At 36.0% G+C, this 24,140-nt stretch overlaps 1 protein-coding gene across 1 annotated transcript in view; it reads left to right on the top strand.

Moving 5' to 3' along the window:
- The window catches only part of LPCAT2 (lysophosphatidylcholine acyltransferase 2), a 78,286-nt gene extending 65,888 nt beyond the window's left edge, over nt 1–12,398 (top strand). Inside the window, exons 12-14 of the mRNA XM_007993330.3 lie at nt 2,535–2,633; nt 7,326–7,461; nt 11,394–12,398. Coding sequence (XP_007991521.2) covers nt 2,535–2,633; nt 7,326–7,461; nt 11,394–11,578 — 420 coding nt within the window. The 3' untranslated portion in view covers nt 11,579–12,398. The remainder of the gene's footprint in view (nt 1–2,534; nt 2,634–7,325; nt 7,462–11,393) is intronic.
- Nucleotides 12,399–24,140: the final 11,742 nt, after the last annotated feature.

The raw sequence follows: 24,140 nt of genomic DNA on the forward strand, positions 1-24,140 counted from the left end.
CATTCAGAACCACTCATATGTTAATGAAATTAGAGGTCCAGAATATTACCTTGTTCTGTGACTAGTGGTAATGTTAAGAGTTTGTCACACTGCTATTTCTCCATCTGCAAAATGACTTAATGATGCTTGACCTGTGTTACACATAGGGTTTGGTAGTATAGATAAAAACTGGATGTCTCACAATAAAGATACAACATAAATTCAAAGGAGTATTTCCAATTATTCAGACAATCTGTGATAGTAACTTCAGTGTCCATAAATCATTCTTGGCTCTGTTCTTAAGAACTTCTATTTAAGACTTCTATGTTGCTTAGTGGAAAAAGTTAATTGCAGATGAAATGTATCTATGTTGAGCAATATAGCCATGTTTCAAGAAGCTCCTCAACCTCTAAGGCTCAATAAAAACAGCCCTCCAGAGTGCATAAGAAAATTAAATGGTGGTGGCAAAGATGGAAAAGATTTCCTTTAATACTCTGCCTTCTCTGAAACTTCTAGAGTGATGAAAATGTAGATACTGACTGTGGTGCTGGTTACCATGGTGTATACATTTGTCAAAACACATCAAACTAAGCTGGGTGTGGTGGCACATGCCTGTAGTTACAGCTCCTTTGGAGGATGACGTGGAAGGATCTCTTGAGACAAGGAGTTCGAGCCTGTAGTGCGCTTATGATCGTGCCTATGGATAGCCACTGCACTCCAGCCTGGGCAAGAGAGTAAGAGCATATCTTTAAAAAAACCAAAAACCAAAAAACACGTCAAACTCTACATTTAAAATGGATGCATTCTGTTGAATGTAAATGTAATCAACACAAATAAAGCTGATTAAAGAAAAGGAAAAACAAACAAACAAACAAACAGAAAAAACAGCTCTCTGACAAACTGGTAATCAGACAAAAGGAAGTCAGAGGACCTGAATGTTTGTTTCAGAAATAAACCTTGTTCCTTTAGGGAAATTTCGCAACCTCTGTTTCTACCTTCTCTGGTGGGAAAGTGAGATTAAATTATTGCTCCTTTTAGTTTCCGCCCTGCAGTAAGATAAAGCAATATGGTGAAAATGATTCTTAACTTTTTAAGTTTGGGTTGCTTTGAGAAGCTGATAAAAGCTACATTTTTCTCTAGAAAGATGTCATAAAAATTGCATACCATTTCAGGGGCTTCACAGCCCTCCCTTCCCCAAATTCATCCATGAAACTCCAGCAAAGAATTCTTGGCTTAGTGTTTTGAAGTGAAAGTTCTATGAACCTAGAGTAGTAGGTAAGGGTAGATGAGAAAAAGTTTGTTCTTGTTTTTTTTTTTTCCCTTAGCCCCTGTCTCTGCCGCAGAATGAGAATACACTGTTACACAAAGAAAACAGCCCTTGCTTTTAAGAAACTTTTGATTGAAGTGTAGATACTTCATCACAGACTCTTATCATACTCTTGTGGTGTCAAATATTATTATTAGTCTATCAAATTAAGTACTGCCCTAGCTTTGTTGTTACTAGCTCATAGTTTATCTGGGAATGTATCACTTGAAAATTTTGCTGCCAAAATGATTCTAACACCTGGTATTATAATCAAGTACTTACAGTTCTCTTTCTTTCTCCTTCCTCCTACACTCCCTCCACCTCTCTATCTTTTTCTAACACTTCCATCTCATTTGTCTGTTCTCCTCTTCTCCGTCTTTCTTTTTTAGTTCTCTGTCTGGTCTCTCTTCTTTCAGTCCTCCCTATTGTCTGCCTTATCTCTCTCTCTCTCTCTCTCTCTTCCTTTTCTCCTAAGCTTTCTTCTCTCCATTTTCATATTCTTAGAGCTCCTGTCTAGGTAAACAGTTAATGTACAGGGAAAACTCTGTATTTAATCAGCCCGAATTACAATGATCAATTTCTTCCTTTATATTGCCATCAGGAAATGCCTCCTAAGGTGTATTATACTAGTTATGCTTTATTTTCATTGGCTTAGAAGTGCAAGATCTTCTGGGGTGATTGATGTCCCCCAGGGCTATTAAAGTTGCCTAAGTTTGCTTCAGTTGCTCCTGGTTTACTTCAGATTAAGCCTGGAAGAAAGAAAAAATGTAGCTGTGATTATTGCCCTTTTTCTTTTCTTTCCATTTTCCACATGTGGAAGATTGCTTAGTAACCCTTTAGGACCCTTAATGACCGTTTGATGTTGGTCTTTATGGCAGGACCACCAGTAATTGTGGAATGAACACTTCACTTCCACAAAGGATGAAATTCACAGGTCCTGCCTCCCAGAGGGGCTCCAGTCATGGCAAAGCTGAGCTCAAGAACCCACACTGGGTGAGATTGAGCCATGATAAATGGCCCCAGTCATAAATAGTTTCTATTTATTGCTAAACAGAAAATATATTTTTCTTCCTTCTTGGGAATAGTTGGGCTACTTGCTTGCTGTTCCTTCTCAGTGAGACTTTTCTCCAAATAGGAACAGTGAATGATGATGTTGAGCTATAAGACATACCTGAATTTCACCTTGTAGTAGGATTAATAGTAATTCCACTAGTGGCTCTTCTAATTGATTTCTCCCATCCTTTCACAGAACCATGACGGCAGCATCGACTTCCGAGAGTATGTGATTGGCCTGGCTGTCTTGTGCAACCCTGCCAATACAGAGGAGATCATCCAGGTGGCATTTAAGGTAATGTCAGCCCCACTGAAAGCATCTTGGTCTGCCTTGTAAACAAGTGTTGACTCTAAGTGTATTATTTGGAAATCAGTGAATCTATTACATGATTTTATAGATCTGCTGTGACATGTACAGGACAATAATGTGATTAAGTCAGTTGCTACTGAGAATAAAGAAAACACAAGCATTTGTTTACGCAAAAAGTCTCTAGAAGTAGCCTAATTAACAGCATCAAGATTGAAGAGCAGGAGATTTCACAAGCTAACTTAAAAAATTATTTCTTTTCAGCTTCCCCATTTTGAAGCCCCAAAGGGGAAATTTATAAATAAACACCACCTGTCACTAGTCATCCTAATTCACTCTCTGGAAAGTTCTCATCTATCCTTATTTTCTCATTCTGTATGTCAGTGATATTTTCAGTGGTACTTTTTTTAAATGACATTTGTTTTGTCATTGTGGCATCAAGTGAACACCATCATAAATGTCCCAATTTCCCACCCCTCATGGCTTCCTGTAGTATCACATATATTTTCACAGCAATACAGGGATCTAAATTGGGAGCTGATGAATAAAATTCATATCCCTGGTTCCCACAGAGCTTGATGAAAGTTTGAATTTTGAGGACCATTTACTTACAAGTGCAAAAGAAGAGGGAAGAATACATTCCCAAAATGTGGGTTCTGTTCAGAGAGTAAAGGGGCTTCATCTAATCAGTATGTTTAAATATGATATGCCCTTTTAGTTCTAAGGTCGTCTCTCAAGTAAAAGAGAAACTTGATTTCTCTTGTTGTCTTGCTAAGCTGTGTATATTTGCCCTTGTTGTACAGCCACGTAGTTCCCTTGCTTTCATCCAGCAGGAGAGCTGCAGACCTTCTCTGTTTCTGTTTTCTTTTTTTCTTTTTTTTTTCTGAGACGGAGTCTCACTCTGTTGCCCAGGCTGGAGTGCAGTGGCGCAATCTCGGCTCACTGCAAGCTCCACCTCCCAGGTTCACACCGTTCTCCTGCCTCAGAGTCCCGGGTAGCTGGGACTACAGGTGCCCGCCACCTCGCCTGGCTAATTTTTTGTATTTTTCGTAGAGACAGGGTTTCACCATGTTAGCCAGGATGGTCTTGGTCTCCTGACCTCATGATCCGCCCGCCTCGGTCTCCCAAAGTGCTGGGATTACAGGTGTGAGCCACCGCGCCTGGCCTTCTGTTTCTGTTTTCTACTCATCTTTTCCTGCCTTTCTTGGAGAAGAATGTCTCCCTGCATTTCCAAGAAGTCTTTTCCCCCTCTATTATCTAGAAAGACTTTCTTCTTCCAAGAGTTCATTTCTTATGTCTTAGAGGCCACTTGGGATAAGCCTTAGGAATTTTCATGTGCACTACCATTGATAGAAGAGCCCCTGAGTTTACTTTTTATTTCAGATTGGTTTAAACTGAGTTAACTGCTACGCCTGTAAAGAACCTAAATGGTTGATGCTTAGCAGATGGTCATAAGGCAAGGGCCAGACTTTTTCCAAAGTTTAAATCCTTCAGCTTTTACAGACTTATTCATCATAAAACCTAAAATTACACACATAGCTAACTTATTCTGATCTAGATATTTCTGTTTCTGTTTGGGGATTGTATGTGTAATTGTAAGTTTAGTTGAGCAAATGGTCATTTTTGGTTTACCAATGAAAGACCTGATATAAAATTTGGCCCTTAATCACAGTAATTACGTTTTGAAAGAAGCTGTGAGATTTTTATCTAGCTTAGACCTTGGTTTGGGGAAGGGGAAGGGAAGAAAGGAAGACTTAAAACTATAATTACCTTTTTTTTTCAGTAAGGCAAGAATTATGCTTTACATTGGTTATTTTTTAACCCTCCTTTTCAAGTGTATTTTATGTTTTGAAAGTGTTTTTGCATACTTTTTATTTAGTAGTATCCTTTCATATATAGGATTCTTTTACATACTTTTATTTGGATAGCACTTCACAGTTAATTTCCCATCTTTTATCTTATTTCACCTTCACAGTGACACTTAGAGGTAGAATAGTAGTCAGGATTCTTCATTTGCAAGCAATAAGATAGACTGGCTGACTGACGCCAAAGTGGAATTATTTGTAAGGCCAGGGAGTAGACTCAAGGGAAAACTCACAGCCAGGCAGATTCAGAGGTCCTGGCTGCAGGAACAGCCTTACACCCTCCCTGGGCACTGCAGTTAAAATGAGCAAACTTCAACTCTGTTCATAATACACATTTCAGGGAGGGTCCAGCTGGTCTTGGGCCATGTGCTTGATGGGAAAGACAGAATGTTTTCATTAAGATTCCACATTATTCTGTGCAATGGGGAGATATCAGTCCCCATTTCAAAGGAAACTGAGGTGTTAAACTTTCTACCAGAGTCCAGATCATGCATGGGGTTTACCTTAGATCTAGGAACTTTGTAGTGGGTAGTGACGAGCAAGTGAGGGAAATTGAAGAGTTTAGTGAGGGGAGTTATGGCAAAGGACACATATAGAAGAAATAAAAGTCTCTAGTATGGACCATATAAAAGGAACTTACACAGAAGTGAGAGACACCAAAGCACGAAACCTGGCAAGAATTTAGACTGTTCAGATGAGTTGGTGCAAACTGTTTAGAAATGGAAGGCCTCTGAAGAAAGCTTAGAGCTTGTGAGGAGGGAGCTATGACTGAGTCCCAGCAATTACTGTGTGAAGTCCAAGGCACATGAAGAGCCTGAGGTCTACAGTTTGTGAAAATAGATGCCAATTCACTTTTCACTTTTCAACTATTGTATTCCCTAACTAGGGACTGAGTGGTAAGAAATGGAATTGAAACCAGAGCTTTGTCTGCTGGGGCAACAAATCTCAATTTCAAGTTACATTTTTTTTATCCTCCTACCCTTTAGGGACCATTAAAACATGATTCAGTATTTGCTTATTATTTTTTTCATAGTTATCACCCCTTATCTAATATCTGTTTTTCTCCGTTTTTGATCTTGTATTTGGTCAGAAGTAGAAATCTCAACATCAGGAACTCTAGGTATTATCTGCCTGGATTTGGATGTCCCCTGTACTACTTGCAGGTGGTGTGACCTTGAGAAAAGTTACCTAACTTCCTTGTGCCTCAGCTTTCCCATCTGTAAGATAGGACTGACAGAGGCACCTACCATAAGACTATTGTGAGGGTTGAGTGAGTTAATACATGTAAAGTGATTTGAACACTTTTGATCAGTACTTATAAAAAGTAAGTACTCATATAATTAAAAATTCTTGAGACCCAGGAGAGGATTTTGAATATGGAATATTAATTATTCATCAGTTATCCTTATTTTGCTGCATGACTTTCAGTCTACTCCACTCTACTGCCTTTTCCCCTCCTCCTAAAACATATTCAGTCTCTCCCTTCCTAAAATAACCTCTTTTGTGCTTGCGTACTACCCCGATTATCTCTTTCCCTTTGTTTCATAATTTCTTAAAATGAAGAGTCCATACTTCTTGCCTGTGCTTTTCACTTCTATTCATCTCTTGATTCCTATTACAGTCTGGCTTCTGGTCCCCTGAAATTGTTTACTAAAGTCATCAGGATCCTCTGATAATCAAATCCAACAAACGGTTTTGCTTCTTGCTTGGCCTTCCTATGGCATTTTGCTCTGTTGGCCCTTACCACTGTTAGCATCTCTTTCTCTTTCCTGAACACACCCCCTTAGCTTCTAAGATGCATGCTCTTATTTCCTGGTTCTCCTGTCTGGCTGCTGCTTCTAAGCCTTTTCTGTCAGTTCCTCTTCACTACTCATACCTCAGCTGTTGCTGTTCCCAGGCCTTGCTTTACTTTGTGCATTCTCTACAGATAAGCTCAAACATGCCCATAGTTTCCATTTTTACCCAAATTCATATCTCAAGACTCCTCAGTTTTCTAAACTGATATTCTGAATCTCTTATTTACTCCTGGAACCTCTGATTCAAATTTAACCTATCTAGGTCTAATTCTTGATCTCATTGGCACTTGTTCTGTTTTCCCACTTTGGTTAATGTAATCAGCTTTCACCCAGTTGCCTAAGCTAGAAGATATCATTTTTACTTCTGTCCTTTCCATCACTACAGACCCCTTATTGATATGCAAGTCTTGTCTTTGCTTTTTATGAATTCTATCCCTTCCTATCCTTCCTACATCTCAAAACCAGACTCTTAATTGGTTTTCCTGCCTCTAGTTTTATCAACCTCTTGCTCCCAATTCATCCTCCATACTCTGCCTCAAAGTTTTCTCAGTTCTCATGGGATCACACTACCTTCACTCCCATTATACTCCTACAGGATTTGGTGAGGAATTATATACACACCATGATCTGATTCCTGTTTGTCTCTATCTCCTGACTGGAGCCCCAAGCAATCACTTGCCATTCCCTGTATATTCTGGGAACTTCTCTTAATGTTCTAAGACCCAACTCAAATGTCAGCTCCTGTGAAGCGTTCTTGGACCTCTCTGGGTAGGATTCATTATGCTCCCCATGGAGCTCCCCTGTTATGTACCATCGGTATAGCTCCTGTTTTAATCCTGTCTCTCTCAACCATCAAGCTACAGGTGTTGTGAGGGTAGCAGAGATGATATTTTCTTAATATACATATTTATAGCCCGTGCCACAGTAGATGTTTGAATTATTAAAGACTTTATTTTCTAAGATTATTCCCTACCACTATGACTCTGAGGGAACTAATTCTTACATTTTATTTTCTTCAGCTCTTTGATGTTGATGAGGATGGCTACATAACAGAGGAAGAGTTCTCTACCATTCTACAGGCTTCCCTTGGAGTGCCTGACCTTGATGTTTCTGGTCTCTTCAAGGAAATAGCCCAAGGGGACTCAATTTCCTATGGTGAGTAGGCAATTTGGCCTCCTGACTTAGTTTACAAGGAGAGCATCCAGACTATGGACTGATGCTCAAGAGTGCTGTTTGTCTTAACTAATTACATTAATAATAGACATAATAGTAATAATGATGACCACAGTAATAATATTAGTAATGGCATAATAGTAATAGCTAATTATTGAGGACTTAAATGCTAGGCACTCTTCTAAACATTTTATATATATTAACCCATTTAACCTTTATAGCAAGCCTATCTAATTGGTATTCTTAATTATTCTTATTTTACTAAGATACAAAGAATGTAAGTAACTTATCTAAGATAATTTAGCTAAAGAACATCAGAACCACAATTCAAAAACCAAAACAGTTCGGCTTTGGAGCCTGCACGATTGACTCTACACTTTAGTGCTCTCTGCTGTCAGTGTGGCCAGGCAAAACTGAACAAGTAAACCAAATAGGTTGCAACTATAGTAAAGGAACATGGACTGAGGCACCAACAATAATAGTAGCTAAACCATTTATTGATGTTTACTATTAGTGACCTATGTAACTTTTCACATTCCTTGTCTCATGCCATCTTGCTAGCAGCTCCTGTGAGTTAGGATCTATCAGGGAGAAAGACCTTGTGGCAAAGTGGCAGGTCTATCCATCAGTAACTGTCTTTTCTCTTGATGGCTCAAGTCCACCCATCAAAACAAGTTGCACTGGGCTGAAGTTTCTCTATATTCACAGTGTAGTTGTTGAGAAACACACCTCAATGGTGAGGGCAAGATAATTGTTTCCCCATCTTGGGTTTGATGTGGTCATGGATGTCAAGCTGGCTTATCTTCCCCAGTCTTTTCCCTGAGGCTGGAGGGAGACTCCTCTTTAATTACTCTTTCCTTATGGTGTTCAAGAGTTTCAGCTTGTTAACTTTCATGGGATGGGGAAAGTAGATTGCATACTTCTCTTACTTTTAATTACTGTCATTTAGATAATTAAATGCCTAGAGCACTTAATCTATTGAGTTCATTTGAAAAAATAGCATAAAATGGGAAGTATAAATACTGAAATGAAACTTATGAGTCGTAAACTCATTTGTACTAATTCTTCCCTGGCTATTTTCTTTTCATAAGTAAGACTATTACTCTAAACTGCTAAATTTTGAAAAACTATTGGAATAACTACTTCAATGGAAGCTAATACTAAAAATGATTTGTAGAAAACCATTATAACCTGTTGATTTAAGTAATTTTGCAGGGAAATCTGCTTTGTTTTTTAGAGTTCAACCTTTTTCTTTGCAGAATACAGAATATCTCCCCTTATTCTGCAAATAGGCAAATCTGCTATTTTTTTCAAGCATGTTTGAAGTATTTAAGTATAATTTTGTTTAAAAAGTAGATATTGATATCTGTCATGAATGTGACCATTTAAATTGTTTAAATGTGATCCTTTAAATCAGGGGTTCCCAACCCTTGGGCCATGGACCGGTACTGATCTGTGGCCGTTAGGAACAGAGTTGCACAGCAGGAGGTGAGCGGCAGGCGAGTGAGCATTACTGCCTGAACTCTGCCTCCTGTCTGATCAGTGGAGGCATTCGATTCTCATCGGAGTGCATGAACCCTATTGTGAACTGCGCATGCCAGGGATCTAGGTTGCATGCTCCTTATAAGAATCCAGTGCCTGATGATCTGAGGTTGAACAGTTTCATTCTAAAACCATCTCCTCCATCCCCTTTACCATCCATGGAAAAATTGTCTTCCATGAAACCGGTCCCTGATGCCAAAATGGCTGGGGACTGCTGCCTTAAATTAATTTATTTTCAGTTTTCCGTTATCTAAATTAATACTCAAATTCCACGTAGAGTCAATCACAGGACTTCTAGAAATGAGTTACTCTTTAATGCCACTGACATCCCAACAGAGAATCTTGATCTTTTGGCCATAGCACAAGTCTTGAAATTAAAGTTCTTGGTTTCAGTAGATCAACTGTCATGCTCACTTATCTTCGAAGTCACTTAAGTCTTCTATGTGTCTCTGTCATTGAAACAGACTCATGTAGATGAAACTTTATTTTTATTTTTTTCTATAATGTATTCCTAGAAACTAGCAACTTTATTTTGGAAGTTAATAAAGAACAATTAGTAGTTTGCCTGATTTAGAAATAAAAAGTGGTTTATTAATGCAAAACAACATTGCAATTGCAAATAATGATTTGGGTTCAATCTGGTGACTTCCTCATCACTAAGACCTGTTTGTATATTTGTTTTTTTTTTTGAGATAGGGTCTCACTCCGTTGCCCTGGCTGGAGTGCAATGGCATGATCACAGGTCACTGCAGACTAAGACCTATTTTTATATTCAAGAGTAAGGTAGTCTAATGTGTCATGACGCAGACCCTTGCTTATCAGAGAATTTTTAAAAAGTAAATGGATAGAAATAGGACATTGAGTTAAAATTATTTTATTATAGAGCCAAATGGCAACTAATCCAAAGACCATGCTGTCTTTGCTGTAATAAGCCCAATAAAGTTTTATCCACTCAAAAGTAGAGAGTAGAAGGATTTGAAAATAGAAGACAGAATAATATTTCAGAAACTCCAGGTTACTGGAGGATTGAGGTTCAAATCCTGATAATTAACTGAGTAAGCCTTTTATATCCCTATCCCAGCTTCTAAAACACTTGAGATTAAAAAGAACTCCTCTACTTGGAGGTCTTGTGGTATGATTATTATATATTGTACACTTTCCTATCCATTATTGATTATAAATCAAGGCTCAGCTTTTTAAGACTATTTTTCTGTACCAGAGTTAAGGGCTCAAATAATTTTAAAAACGAGTTATAGAAAGTGGTGGGTAATAGAATTTTTTTTTTTTTTTTGAGACGGAGTCTTGCTCTGTCACCCGGGCTGGAGTGCAGTGGCCGGGTCTCAGCTCACTGCAAGCTCCGCCTCCCGGGTTTTACGCCATTCTCCTGCCTCAGCCTCCCGAGTAGCGGGGACTACAGGCGCCCGCCACCTCGCCCGGCTAGTTTTTTGTGTTTTTAGTAGAGACGGGGTTTCACTGTGTTAGCCAGGATGGTCTCGATCTCCTGACCTCGTGATCCGCCCGTCTCGGCCTCCCAAAGTGCTGGGATTACACATTTTTTAAATTGCTAGAAATAACAAAAATATAGAAAACTAAATAAAACATATAAAGCACAATGAAGTTTTATAAAGTGAACACCTGTGTAACTACCATTCAAGTCAAGAAATAGAGCTTTTCCACAACTCCAGAAACCCCTGTGTGCCCTTTCCCAACCACACCTCTACCTCTCTCTTAAAGAAGAGGGTTGTTATCCTGACTTAAAAAGGAATCTCTGCCTTGCTTTATTTTACTTTAACAGTTCACCCCTAAAGTATGTCTCTTTAAATATTAAATTTTAGTTTTGTCTAAGTTTTTGAACTTTATATAAATAGACTCATACAATTATGTGTTACTTTATATCTTGCTTTTTTCATTAAACATTATGGCTTTAAGATTAATCCACATTGTGACTACTAGCTGTTCATTCATTTTCATTGCCTTATAGCCTTATGTTCCATGAGTATGACACAATTTATTTATGCATTTCTACTGTTGATGGACATCCAAGTTGTTTTTATTTTTTATCTATTATAAATAATGTTGCTGTGAACATTCTCATGCATGTCTCTCAGAGTACAATATGCACAAATTTCTCTAGGATATATACCTCAGAGTAGAATTAATGGGTCAAAGAGTGTGTATATCTTCAACTTGACTAAATAATGGAAAAACTATCTCCCAAAGTGGTTGTACAACTTTTATTTTCATCAGCAATGTTTGTGTGTTGAGTAGTAGGATTTTGTAATAATTGCATTGTTAGAGTCATTTATTAATCTGCATCATGTCAAAAGAAGATTCACCCCAACTTACTGGATTTTTTTTTCTTTCTCTTCTAGAGGAATTTAAAAGTTTTGCCTTAAGGCATCCAGAATATGCTAAGATATTTACAACATACCTAGACCTCCAGACGTGTCATGTGTTTTCATTACCAAAAGAAGTCCAGACAACCCCCTCCATTGCCAGTAATAAAGTCAGCCCTGAAAAGCATGAAGAGAGTGCCTCAGACAAAAAAGATGACTGAAAGCAGTATTTCTAATAAGGAAAACACAGTAGCTTTTGCTTGAAATTGTAAAGGCACTTATTGATAATACTTTTAATGTGTTGGTAATGATGTTTAAAATTGAAAGATTTTTTTTAATAAAAATGATAGATTTTCTTACTAAAAATGTTTTTATTAACCTTGCTTTTATTGGAAAAAATCAAGCAATATTTCTTTTTCTTTTATGTTATATCGTACTTTACTGATTTGTTTACTGGTGATACATATGTTTTTATGGATTTTCCGGTTTAATTTGCACATACAAATGAGTGCAATGGTCTTACTATTGGTGAGGATTGAGCAACCTTATATAAAGTTTTAAAAATATAAACACTTTTTAATCTACTTTCCTCTAAAAATCAATAATATTCTATTATTTCTAATCCTTTTCCATTTGGGAAATAAGAATGAAGAATCTCAGAATTTTACATCTATAACTTTAAAGATTCATTTTCCATTTAAATTTCAGTGTCTTGGATCACTGAATATGGGAAGGGAGAGCTTCATTAATTAGATGCAACTTCTTAAGAACTTATATTCTCTTTAACATACATCTCTATTGTAGTTTTTTTCTCTTTTGTTTTTTGAGGTGGAGTGTTACTCTGTCACTTAGGCTGGAGTGCAGTGGTGCAATCTTGGCTCACTGCAACCTCCACCTCCCAGGTTCAAGTGATTCTCATGCCTCAGACTCCCGAGTAGCTGGGATTACAGGTGCACACCAACACACCCACTAATTTTTGTATTTTTAGTAGAGATGTGGTTTTGCCATGTTGGCCAGGCTGGTTTCGAACTCCTGACCTCAGGTGATCCACCCATCTCAGCCTCCCAAAGTGCTGGGATCACAGGCGTGAGCCACCGTGTCAGGCCTGTTATAGATTTTCTTAACTACTTGCTAAGGAAATCATATCCTTTTACATGAACTACAGGTTTAGAACTTGGTTTTAAGACAACTGCTATGGCCAGAGGGTAAATGGGAATTGCCTTATTGAAGGTAACGTTGATTGGCTAATAAGAAAATGAATTGTTTGCCACAGAGTTGAATTTAATTTGAGTTAGATAGTTCAGAATGTAGCACTTGCCCTATAAATGAATCAGATTTGTTCTATTTATATAATATTAGAATTAATATATTATCATCCAAGTGGGAATTTTATTTTGTTAAGTAGACTCTCAAATTTTAGAGCTTGTGTGAAGTATCTCCACAGAAAACACAAAAGGTTTCAAAGTATCACCCAAAGCTAGGGAATCAAAAAACCTACTTTATTAATGCAAAACCACAATTTAAGACCCAGGCAGGAATCCAACAGCAACATTTTTCCTTTAGGTTAAGCAATAATTTTTCTGAATTGCCATTTTTAATGGGTCTCATACATGCATATTGCTAATATCATTCACGTTTGAGATTTTCAACAAAGAACCAATTTATTAATATAATGTACAAAAATAGTTGGCTTATTTTCTGAATTCAGTCTTTGAAATAAAACTCCTTGTTTTGGCTGTGTTTCTGAATGTATTGGTGATTCACCCCCAAGCTAATTTTTTAAAGTCATTTTTGAAGTTGGGAAGTCTCATGAGAGATGTTGAAGTATGTGTTTAATCAAGAGTCATGATTTCAAACTAGTTTTACATATTAAGCAGTTAGTGTTCTAATTTAATGGGTAAATGTGTGTTTGGATAATTAAATACCTGAAAATTTTATCCTTAGGTATATGTAATTATTTGCCTCTTATATGTCTTAAAGCTGTTTAAACAAGGTGTTCAATGAGCCAAAACAATTGTTTAAGTAATTAGAACAGTACATCTTTATCATGGTGTCTGTCATATGCAATGAATGTATGTAATACTAAAAAATCATAACTTTTATCAAAGAAAAACCACACATTAATCCTATTAATCATGAAAGCATAGCACTGTAAATTAAAGGTTTTCTATGAGGCTCTTGAAAGTGATCCCATTGCTTTCCTGTTTTAGAATAATATTTTATGCTCTTTATTTCCATTTCTGTGAATGTGATATTTCTATTTTGTGATTATGTTACTGAATAAACAAACTTGCTACATAAAATTCTTAGCAATTAAAAAAATTCTGGTTCTGCTATTTTGTCTTGAATGTAATATACCTTTTTAGTATCATGTTTACATATTTATGAATATGATTAATCATTTTTGTTTGCATTAAGCTTTATGAAATGTCAGAAATAGTTTTACTCTAATGAAAAACTCAAATTTTGCCAAAAGTAGCAATATTCTTAAAGATGTTGAATTTTGAACGGTTGAATTTTATATAGTAACACAAGTCATGATCATCAATATTATTGCAGACCAGGACTCTGCTTATATGCCTTGCCAATAACAAAGATTTCTTTCACAGAGGCTTTTCTCCTCTTAAGATTTAAAGTAAGAATTACATTTTATTAAGTCAGTTAAATGCACCATGGTTTCATAAAATAATATAAAAAAATACTCTTTGAAGTGAGAAATATTTTATCCTAAAACCTCTAAACCATAAAAATTCAATTGAAACAGTTCTGTTGAAGGATAATGACATACTGACTGCTTATAGACCCAGTTGCTCGCATTATGTGTGTTTCGTCCTCCTCTGCCACTGCTTTTAGAGCCTTATAAGGCTGAGTGTGATGATAATGCTAGCTCTTATGGATATTTAAAGGAGACTGCCTCCCTTTTAGAAGACATCTGGTCTACTCTCTGCATGAGGCACAGCAGTAAAGCTATCTGATTCCCAGAATCAGAACTCTCACCTTCAGACTATTACCAAATGCAAGGTAGTTCACTGAAGGCTATTAATTGATGTTCAAATAGAAGGGCATTGACTATATTGGAACAGATGGAGTCTCTACTACAAAAGTCTTTGGGTATTTGTTTCTTATATAGAAAATGCTAACATGGATAGAAAGATACTGGTACAAGACCATTCCCGGGAAAGCAGACTTTTTACATTTGTTTCCTTTTCTGCTCATTTGAATGAACGCCTCAAGTTTTTGTTAAATTGTTAGAGTGATAAATAAGTGCTATGGCTTGATAGAGGTGAAACTCTTCATATATATTCAAAATACGTATCACAAACTTTGGCAAATAGGATAGTAATCTAAAGAACTTTTGCCCTTTTTACCTCATTTACTGTAACTCTTGTTTCTAGGTAATCGTTCTCTCCCAACAAACCTCTCAAGTGTCTGTGTAACAACCAACATGTTCTAACAAATTGTCTCCATTGCACTTCAGCCAGCTCCCTATTTTTCATAACGTATTAACTTTATCATTTTCTTATTTTGAAGGAACCTAGGCACATTAGCAAAATTAAAAAGGTAGAGAAAAATATAAACAGAAAAAATTATGTTTACTTCTACCACTTTAAATCAACTATTACCAATTTTAAACATATTTTACTCCATCTTTTTTCAGTTTCTTACATTTTCAAAACAAGAATGTGTATATGCTGTTTTATATACTACTTTTTCACTTATAGCATAACATTTTTCAATGTCATTAAAATTCTCTGCAAATGTAAATTTTAAAAAGTGTACCTACTGTTTTATGGAAATCTGTAACAAACTATGTGTAATCATTCTTCTAATATTAAACATATTGTGTCTAGAATTTATTTCTTCTGGTGGGTTCTTGGTCTCGCTGACTTCAAGAATGAAGCCGCGGATTTCAGGGTGAGTGTTACAGCTCTTAAACGTGGTGTGTCCGGAGGTGGTTGTTCCTCCTCGTGGGGTTCCTGGTCTGGCTGACTTCAAGAATGAAGCTGCAGACCTCACAGTGAGTGTTACAGCTCTTAAAGTTGGTGCGAACCCAAAGAGTGAGCAGCAGCAAGATTTATTGTGAAGAGCAAAAGAATAGAGCTTCCACAGTGTGGAAGGGGACCCCAGCGGGTTGCCACTATTTGCCCAGGTGGCCAACTTTTATTCCCTTATTTGGCCCCACCCATGTCCTGCTGATTGGTCCATTTTACAGAGTGCTGATTGGTCCATTTTTACAGAATGCTGATTGGTGCATTTACAATCTTCTAGCTAGACACAGAGTGCTGATTGGTGCATTTACAATCCTCTAGCTAGACGGAAAAGTTCTCCAAGTCCCCACCCGACCCAGAAGCCCAGCTGGCTTCACCTCTCCATATGAGTTTGACTTTCATTTGGGATCTATTAAAAAATCCAACTCGATATTCCATAGTAGTTCATAATTAGAAATAGTTTGCTAAAACTTACTGAAAAATCTGCTGAAGATTTTATAATTGTTAAAATTGGTTTGAAACTACTTTTATTACAGGAAAATTTTGATATTATTATAGGTTACATAGAGTATGGTAATTTTAACCATAACTTAGCCTGAAGGTAATTTTATGTGAAGTTAACAGGTTCGTGTCTTTTAAAGGTGAGTAGATTTCATCTTTTCAAAATATTTTTTCCTTTGTAAAAATAACAGACAACAATTATTACAATAAGCAATAATAATTATAATGGCTACCTATTTGGAGTGCCTACTGTGTATTAGTCATTGTGCTAAGTGATGTACAGGCATCTTATTTACAGTTCAACTCATTTGAACCTCAATGATTCATAGTTTTGTTTATCCCTTATTTTATTTAACAAAATTTAAAACTATTTCTAAGTCACTCATTAAATGACAAAGCTTAAATCAAATTTTGTCTGATTGTAAAGGCCATACTTTTAATCATTTATATAAAACGATACAGCTGCCTGATTTATAGAATTTATAGATTTAGCTTCTGCCATATATTTTCTTACTGATGAATGATATATATCAAATGTTGACTTAGTTTTTAAATGGAAGACAGAGGCGGTTTAGAATGGCCTATTTTCAGTCAGCCAAAAATGTCAAAACCTTCTATGAGTAGTCCAGGTACCGGAAATCAGAGACAATTTGAACTTCAGGATACTACAATAACTTTTTTCCTTTGTGGGTAGTGGTGGAGCATGAATTCTCTACTTCTTATCAGTCCTTCTGCTGTGATGGCCCTTTCAGTCACACCTCTGTTCTCAAAATAAGAATATAATCAAAAAAGTAGAGTTTGAGGGAACTGAGGACTAAGTCAAAAGTGGGATACCTAGGACTTCATTCTAGTTACCGTGGAATTATCTCCTTTGCTTTTCTTCCTGTTTGTGCTTTTTCTATCCTGTTAATTCTCTTGCCTTATGGAAAGCACAGTGATTATTTCAAAGCATAAACCAGACATCACTTCTCCAGTTTAATTTTTTTCAAAGGCCCCATTGCATTTTGGAAAAAAAATCAAAATATTCAACATGGGCTACAAAGCCCTGTCACCCTTAAATAGGGTGTTGAGTCTGGCTCGTACCCACAGTCTAAATCTCAACTGTCTCCAATCTCCTCGCTCATTAAACTCCTACCAGCAAATCTTTTCTTCAAACTGGCTAATGCCCTATTGTAGCCTCAGAGTTTTGTGCTGCTGTTCTCTTAGCTACAGTGTTACTTCCCCAGGATTTTTATCTGGCTTTCTCTTCTTCATTTAGTCTTTTGAACAAACAGCTTCATTGAAATATAATTCATATACATACAATTTATCCATTTACGGTATACATTTTAATGTTTTTACTATATTCACAGAGTTGTACAACCATCACCACAATCTAATTTCAGAACGTTTTCATCTTGGTTCAGATTTTAAATCAAATGTCACATCATCCAGTAGGAACTCCAATCACTAATTAGAAATGCCCATTATGTTTCTACAGACATTCTCAATCCCACTACCTGTTTTGTTATTACACTTGAACTTACATGAAATTATTTACTTGTTTATACACTTATTGTCTGTTATTCCTAGCACATAGAAGGTATGCCTGACACATAGTAAACACTCGATCTTTGATGAATGAATGAATGAATGAATAATGATAACATTAATTTTTTTTTGCGTATTCTGCCTTGTATTGTGTAAGATTAGAGACAATCTTTACAACAAACTTGAAAACCCAGACTTATGATCTCTAAAACTTCTATGTAAATTAAGGCTCAGAGAAGTTTCATCACTCGCTCAGAGTTACATAACTGGTGAATACCAGGGCTAAATTTCAAAGCCAAGTCTGCCTGACTCTAAATGAAGGGATGTTTGATTCGGCCAAAGTAATCTGAACCCTTAAAATAACCAAACAATTGTTTGACAGGCTTTAACTTCCAGTAACATGGAAACTAGATAACCTGAGAACCTGCTGGGCACAAAACCCCTAGAATACTGAACACAATATCACAAACGTATTTTGAAATGCATAAGATGAACATGCAAAATACTGAGGGAACTCTTCATTGGCCAAAAGTGGAAAGCAGCTGAAAACCAGAACTGTGTAAAAGCCTAAAAGTTACAGTTGTCCTATAGACATTTGTCAATCTCGGTAACAAAGGGGCTTAGTATTTTTTGGCTATGGAAGACAAAAAACAAGCTTTTTGTATAAGGTGGGAATGTTAAACTCAGACCTCATGGGAGAAAAAACAGATGAAGGGTTAGAGGCTCAGTAAAAGAAAGAACTGGAAAAATCCATCTTCTGACAAAAAAGACAAGGAGGAAAGTTTTCCGTCTTGGGCTGGGTGCTTGGTTGGAGCAGGGGGAAAGAATCTCTGATTTTTCAAAAAATTTCAATTAAAAACTGTTTCAAAACTCATTTTATGGCCCAGTTTGTGTATATCTTATTGAATGTCCCATGTGCATTTGAAAGGAATATGTATTCTGCATTTGTTGAGTGTAATGTTCAATAAATATAAATTAGGTTCGGTTAGTTGGTAATGCTATATAAACCCTCTATAGCCTCACTGACTTTTTGTCCGCTTGTTCTATAATTATTGAAAAGGGGATATTGAAATTGTCACCTGCAACTATAGTTTTATCAGCAGTCACTTTGTCTGATGTCCTGCCCTTAGATTCATAATCACTTATGATTTTCATAGTCTTGATGAATTGACCTTTTTATCATTATGAAATATTCCTCTTTAATTCTAATAATGCTCCTAATGTTACCATAGCTACTCCAACCATGCCAACTTTCTTATCATTAGTGTTTGCATGGTTTATATTTTTTCATCCTTTTACTATTAACTTGTGTCCTTATTTTTTAAATACATCTCTTAAATGAACATTTTATGACTCATTCAGGCCTTGATTTTTTTATTCTATCTGACACTTTCTGTCTTTTAATTGGAGCATTTACTCCACCTACATTTAATGTAATTATTGATACAGTTAGGTTTACTACCATCCAGAGTCTACTATCTTGGTTTTTGTTTTGTTTGTTCCATCTGTTCTAGGATACTCTCTCTTCTTTTTCTGACTTCTTTTGAACTAATCATTTTTTTGACATTTTATCACTTTATATTTTCTTTTGACTTATTAGATATAATTACCTATTTTTAATGGTCGCTCCAAGGCTTACAATATCTTTCACATCTAAACTGTATATTTAATGTAATACAGTCTACTTTCAAATAATAGTATACTTTTTCACCTATAGCATGTGAACCTTACAACAATATACTTTCATTTTACTCTACCGTATTATTTCTGCTATTGTCATATGTTATTTGTGTGTTTTAAACCTCACAAGACACTTTAATTATTTTTGTTATAAATAATTACCCTTGAGAGAAAGTAAGGCTTTGATAAAGAAAGGTATTTTGTATTTATCTACATATTTACTGTTTCTGGCACCCTTCATTTCTTTATGTAGTTCCACTTTTCATCATTTTCCTTAAGCATGAGGACCTTCCTTGAACAATTCTTGTAGCACAAATCTTCTGTTGATAAGCTCTCTCAACTTTATTTTGTCTAAATATGTCTTTATTTTGGCTTCATTTTTGTAGAATATTTTTGCTGGATACAGAATTCTAGGTTGATTTTTTTTCCTTCTAGTACATTACAGATTTCATTGTCTTTTTCTTTTTATTGTCTCTGATGAGAAATTAACAATAATTATCTTCCTAGTTCTGTTGTATGTAATTTATCATCAGGCTACTTTTAACATTTTTTCTTTATTACTAGTTTTGAAAAATTGTATTACGATTTGCCTTGGTGTGATATTCTTTATGCTTTTGGGGTTTATCGAACTGCTTGGATCTGTAAGTTTAGAGTTTTCATAAAATTTGGAAAATTTTCAGCTATATTTTTTTCAAATAATTTTTCTGCCCCTAATCTTTCTCATTTCTCTCCTCTAATTACATATATGTTAGACCATTTGAACTACTCCATAGGTCACTGAGTCTGTGTTAATTTTTTTCATCTTCCTTTTTCTGTATGCTTTGGTTTTCCTATATTTTGTTACTCTTCAAGTTTACCAATTGTATCTACTGCAGTATAAATGTTTCATTTCAGATACCACATTTTTTGCTTATTGAATTTTTATTTAGTTTTTTTCTTAGCTTCTATTTGGCTAATGAGAATTCCTGTTCTCTCATTGTGTTCATAGATTTCCTAAATTTCTAGAATATATTTATATGTAGTTTTAAAGTTCTTATTTCCTATTCTATCTTTGTTATTCCTGTTTCTATTTCTATCAGCTGATTTTCCTCCTAGTAATAGGTCATATTTCCTTTTTCTTCACATGTCTGATAATTTTGTGTTATATCCTGGACATTATGGATGCCACTTTATAAGTGTCTAGATTTGGCTGTCATCCTTAAATTGGGTGTATAGTTTTTTTCTGCCAGGTAGTTAATTTACTTGCAGATCAGCCTGGCTCTTTCTAGGCTTATTTTAAGGTTTTACAATAAAGGAGCCATAGTATTCTTTACTCTAGGATTAGATTAGCCTTGTGCCTAAGGTGTAGCCTTTCTGAGGGTCTCTTTTGAATTTCCTGGATATTCAACAAAGTCTCTACGCTCTGGCTCTATGCTCTACATTCTAACCTTATGTGAGCTCCAGTAGTTATCCAATATACAGCTTCCTTTGTAGATATTCTTACCTCAGTACTTTTTGTTTCTTCAATAGATGTTCTTTATCTGGCCTCATGGAGTCTTTCGCTGAGCATATGCGGCTTAGTAGCTATATTAGTCTACTTAGGCTGCCATAACAAAATAACACAGACTGGGAGGCTTAACAAACCAGAAATTTATTTTCTTACAGTTCTAGTGGTTAGAAGTCCAAGATCAAGATTCTATTAAGGATGGTTTCTGGTAAGATTTCTGGTTTATAGACAGCTGCCTACTCATGTAGGGGGAAGAGAGAGAGAGAAAGAGAGAGAGAGAGCGCGATCTCTGGTATCCGTTTCTCTTATAAAGACACCATTCCTATTGCATTAGAGCACAACTCTTATGATCTCATTTAACCTTAACTTACCTTTCTAAAGGCCCTGTCTCCACAGACAGGCACGTTGAGGGCTAGGGTTGCAACACACGAATTTAGGTGAGGGGGATGAAGACACAATTCAGTTCGTAACAATAATTAACCAAAGACTTAAGGGGTTTCCTATAGAGATTTCTGTAGCTCTATCTCTAACCAACTTCCTTTTTCTCAGTACCATATGCCACACTTTCCAACCAATTTAGCCTCCTCAGGCTCTAATCTCTGTCTCCTTAGCTAAGTGACACTTCTGTATTCTGTTTGGGTTCTTGCACTCTACAAAACAGTCCAGAAAATTTTCTAGACAGAATAAGACAGACTGGTCATTATATCACCTCATTTGTTTTCCTTCTCTTGGGAATCGTAGTCCTGCATTGCCTCTTGTCCAAAGTCTGAAAATAGTTTTCATATATTTTATTCATTTTAATAATACTTTATAGCAAGAGGGCTAACCAAGTACTAGCTATCCCATCATAGGTGAAAGCAGAGTTTCCTCACTGTCTCCATCCCAAGCATTTTAAAACATGGAGCTGACCTCACATGTTTTCAAAGTTTGAAATTTACTGATATGGTCTATGAATCCCCAACGCTGAGAATTAAGAATTCCCCGGGATACTAACTAGACAGAAATGTAAATCTTTGGAAGGATACATCTTCAACCTAACATGTGATGGATTGCCAAGTAAAGCCCAGCCAAACCAAAGTTCTAAAATTATGAAATATGCAAGGAAATAAGGCAAGAGTCAGCACAAACAAACATCGGGAAAAATCTCAGAATCTTTGGATTATAGAATTGTTGAATATAAAAATTAAAGCAAGATTTTAAAGGCTGTTTAAGAAAATGATGAAACTATGAGAAGTGAACATAGTACCATAAAAAAGACCAGATCTATTTGAAAAAGGCTTCTAGAAATAAAGCATCTAGAATATAAAACTATATATTACACTAAATAGATTAGTTAAACTGTAAATATTGACACGGCTTTACAGAAGAATTAGGAAACTGACAATAGATTTGAAGAAACTATCCAGAATGCAGCATACAGAGGCAAAGAGAGAAAAATGAGGAAAAGAGGGTAAAAAAAAAATACAAGAATAAGAATAATTGGCACACATTTCATTGGAATTCGAGGAGAGAGTAGTAAGAATGAGGGAAAAAAACATTGTTTGAAGAACTAATAGATAATACTATTCTGGAGTCAACAAATGTGAATCCCTTGGATTCAGAACTGTAATGAGCCCCAGGGAAATGTATAAAATGAAATCTGTACCTCAATTCAACATAGTGGACTGCAGAAACTAAAAGAAGATTTTTAAAGCAGCCAGAAGTAAATATATTACTTACCAAGAAACAAACTTGTCAGTAGCACTGCTAGATTTGTCAGCAGCAACCACAAAAGCCAAAAGACAATGGAATACTATCTTTAAAGTGCTGAGAGAAAATAACTGTTGACCTAGAATTGTATATCCTACTAAGCTAATTTTTAAGTATTGAGAGTAAAATAAAGCTATTTTCAGACAAACAAAAACAGTTTGTAACAAAAAAAATTTATTCAAGAAACATCTTAAGTATATACTTCAAAAATAAAGAAAATGAACCTTGATGTAAAGACCAAAATTCAAGGAAGAATGATAAATAAAATAAGTGGTAGACAAATCTTTTTAAAAAATTGACTGTAAAGAAAAAGAAATAGGAGAAAGAAGAGGAGAAGACAGTGGACAGTGAATAAATATCAGTAACAAAGCAGAACTAAAATACTACACAATCATAACATATAAAAGAGGAGAGGACTATGATCAGGTTTAAAGCCTTAGTCAGGAGTAGGATTGAGATTTGGATTTCTTTAGATTTTATTAATTATCTGTGTTAAGATTTTAAGGGAACCATGAAAAGAACAGAAACAGCTGGTGAAATGTGGGAACTATTGTGGGAATTTTAATTTAAAATTTTAATTTCATTAAAAATCAAGCAACCACTAGTGCATAAAAGAGACAAGAACATGGAAAAAGCAAGGTAAATATCACAAAAACAATATGACTGAAATAAATCCAAATTAACCAATAAGCAAACCGATATAAATGGATTAAATATGTAAACTAAATTATCAAGATAGCTAAAGTTAATCCAGTTCTATGCAGTTTGTAACAGATATAAGAAAAGTTTAATATCAGAAGAAACCCTATAAGCCAAAAGAGATTGTGGGCCTATATTCAGCGTTCTTAAAGAAAAGAAACTCCTGGCCGGGCGCGGTGGCTCACGCCTGTAATCCCAGCACTTTGGGAGGCCGAGGCGGGCGGATCACAAGGTCAGGAGATCGAGACCATGGTGAAACCCCGTCTCTACTAAAAAATAGAAAAAAATTAGCCGGGCGCAGTGGCGGGCGCCTGTAGTCCCAGCTACTCGGGAGGCTGAGGTAGCAGAATGGCGTGAACCCGGGAGGCGGAGCTTGCAGTGAGCCGAGATTGCGCCACTGCACTCCAGCCTGGGCGACAGAGCGAGACTCCGTCTCAAAAAAAAAAAAAAAAAATTAAAAAAAAAAAAGAAAAGAAACTCCAACCAAGAATTTTACATTCAGCAATCTAAACTTCATAAGCAAAGGAGACATAAGATCCTTTTCAGACAAGTAAATGCTAACAGAATTTGTTGCCACTAGACATGCCTTACAAGAAGTCCTTACATGAGGAATGCTAAATATGGAAACAAAAGACCATTACCAGCCACCACAGAAACACACTTAAGTACATAGACTGTTGACACTATAAAGCAACTACACGGTCAAGTCTGCATAATAACTAGCTGGTAACATAATGACAAGATCAAATCTTCTCATATCAATATTAACCTTGAATGTAAATGGGCCAAATGCCCCAATTAAAAGGCACAGAGTGGCAAGTTGGATAAAGAAGCAATACCCAACTGTGTACTGTTTTCAAGAGACCCATCTCACATGCATTGACACCAATAGGCTCAAAGTAAAGGGATAGAGAAAATCCTACCAGCAAATTGAAAAAAAAAAATAGGGGTTGTTATTCTAATTTCAGACAAAACAGACTTTAAACCAACAATGGTCAAAAAAAGACAAGAAAGGGCATTACATAGTGGTAAAGGGTTCAACTTAACAAGAAGACTCAACTATCCTAAATATATAGGCACCCAAAATAGGAGCATCCGGATTCATAAAACAAGTTCTTAGAGACCTACAAAGAGACTTAGATAAACCAT

Source organism: Chlorocebus sabaeus, chromosome 5, assembly GCF_047675955.1.
Source record: "Chlorocebus sabaeus isolate Y175 chromosome 5, mChlSab1.0.hap1, whole genome shotgun sequence".
Taxonomy (NCBI): Eukaryota; Metazoa; Chordata; class Mammalia; order Primates; family Cercopithecidae; genus Chlorocebus; species Chlorocebus sabaeus.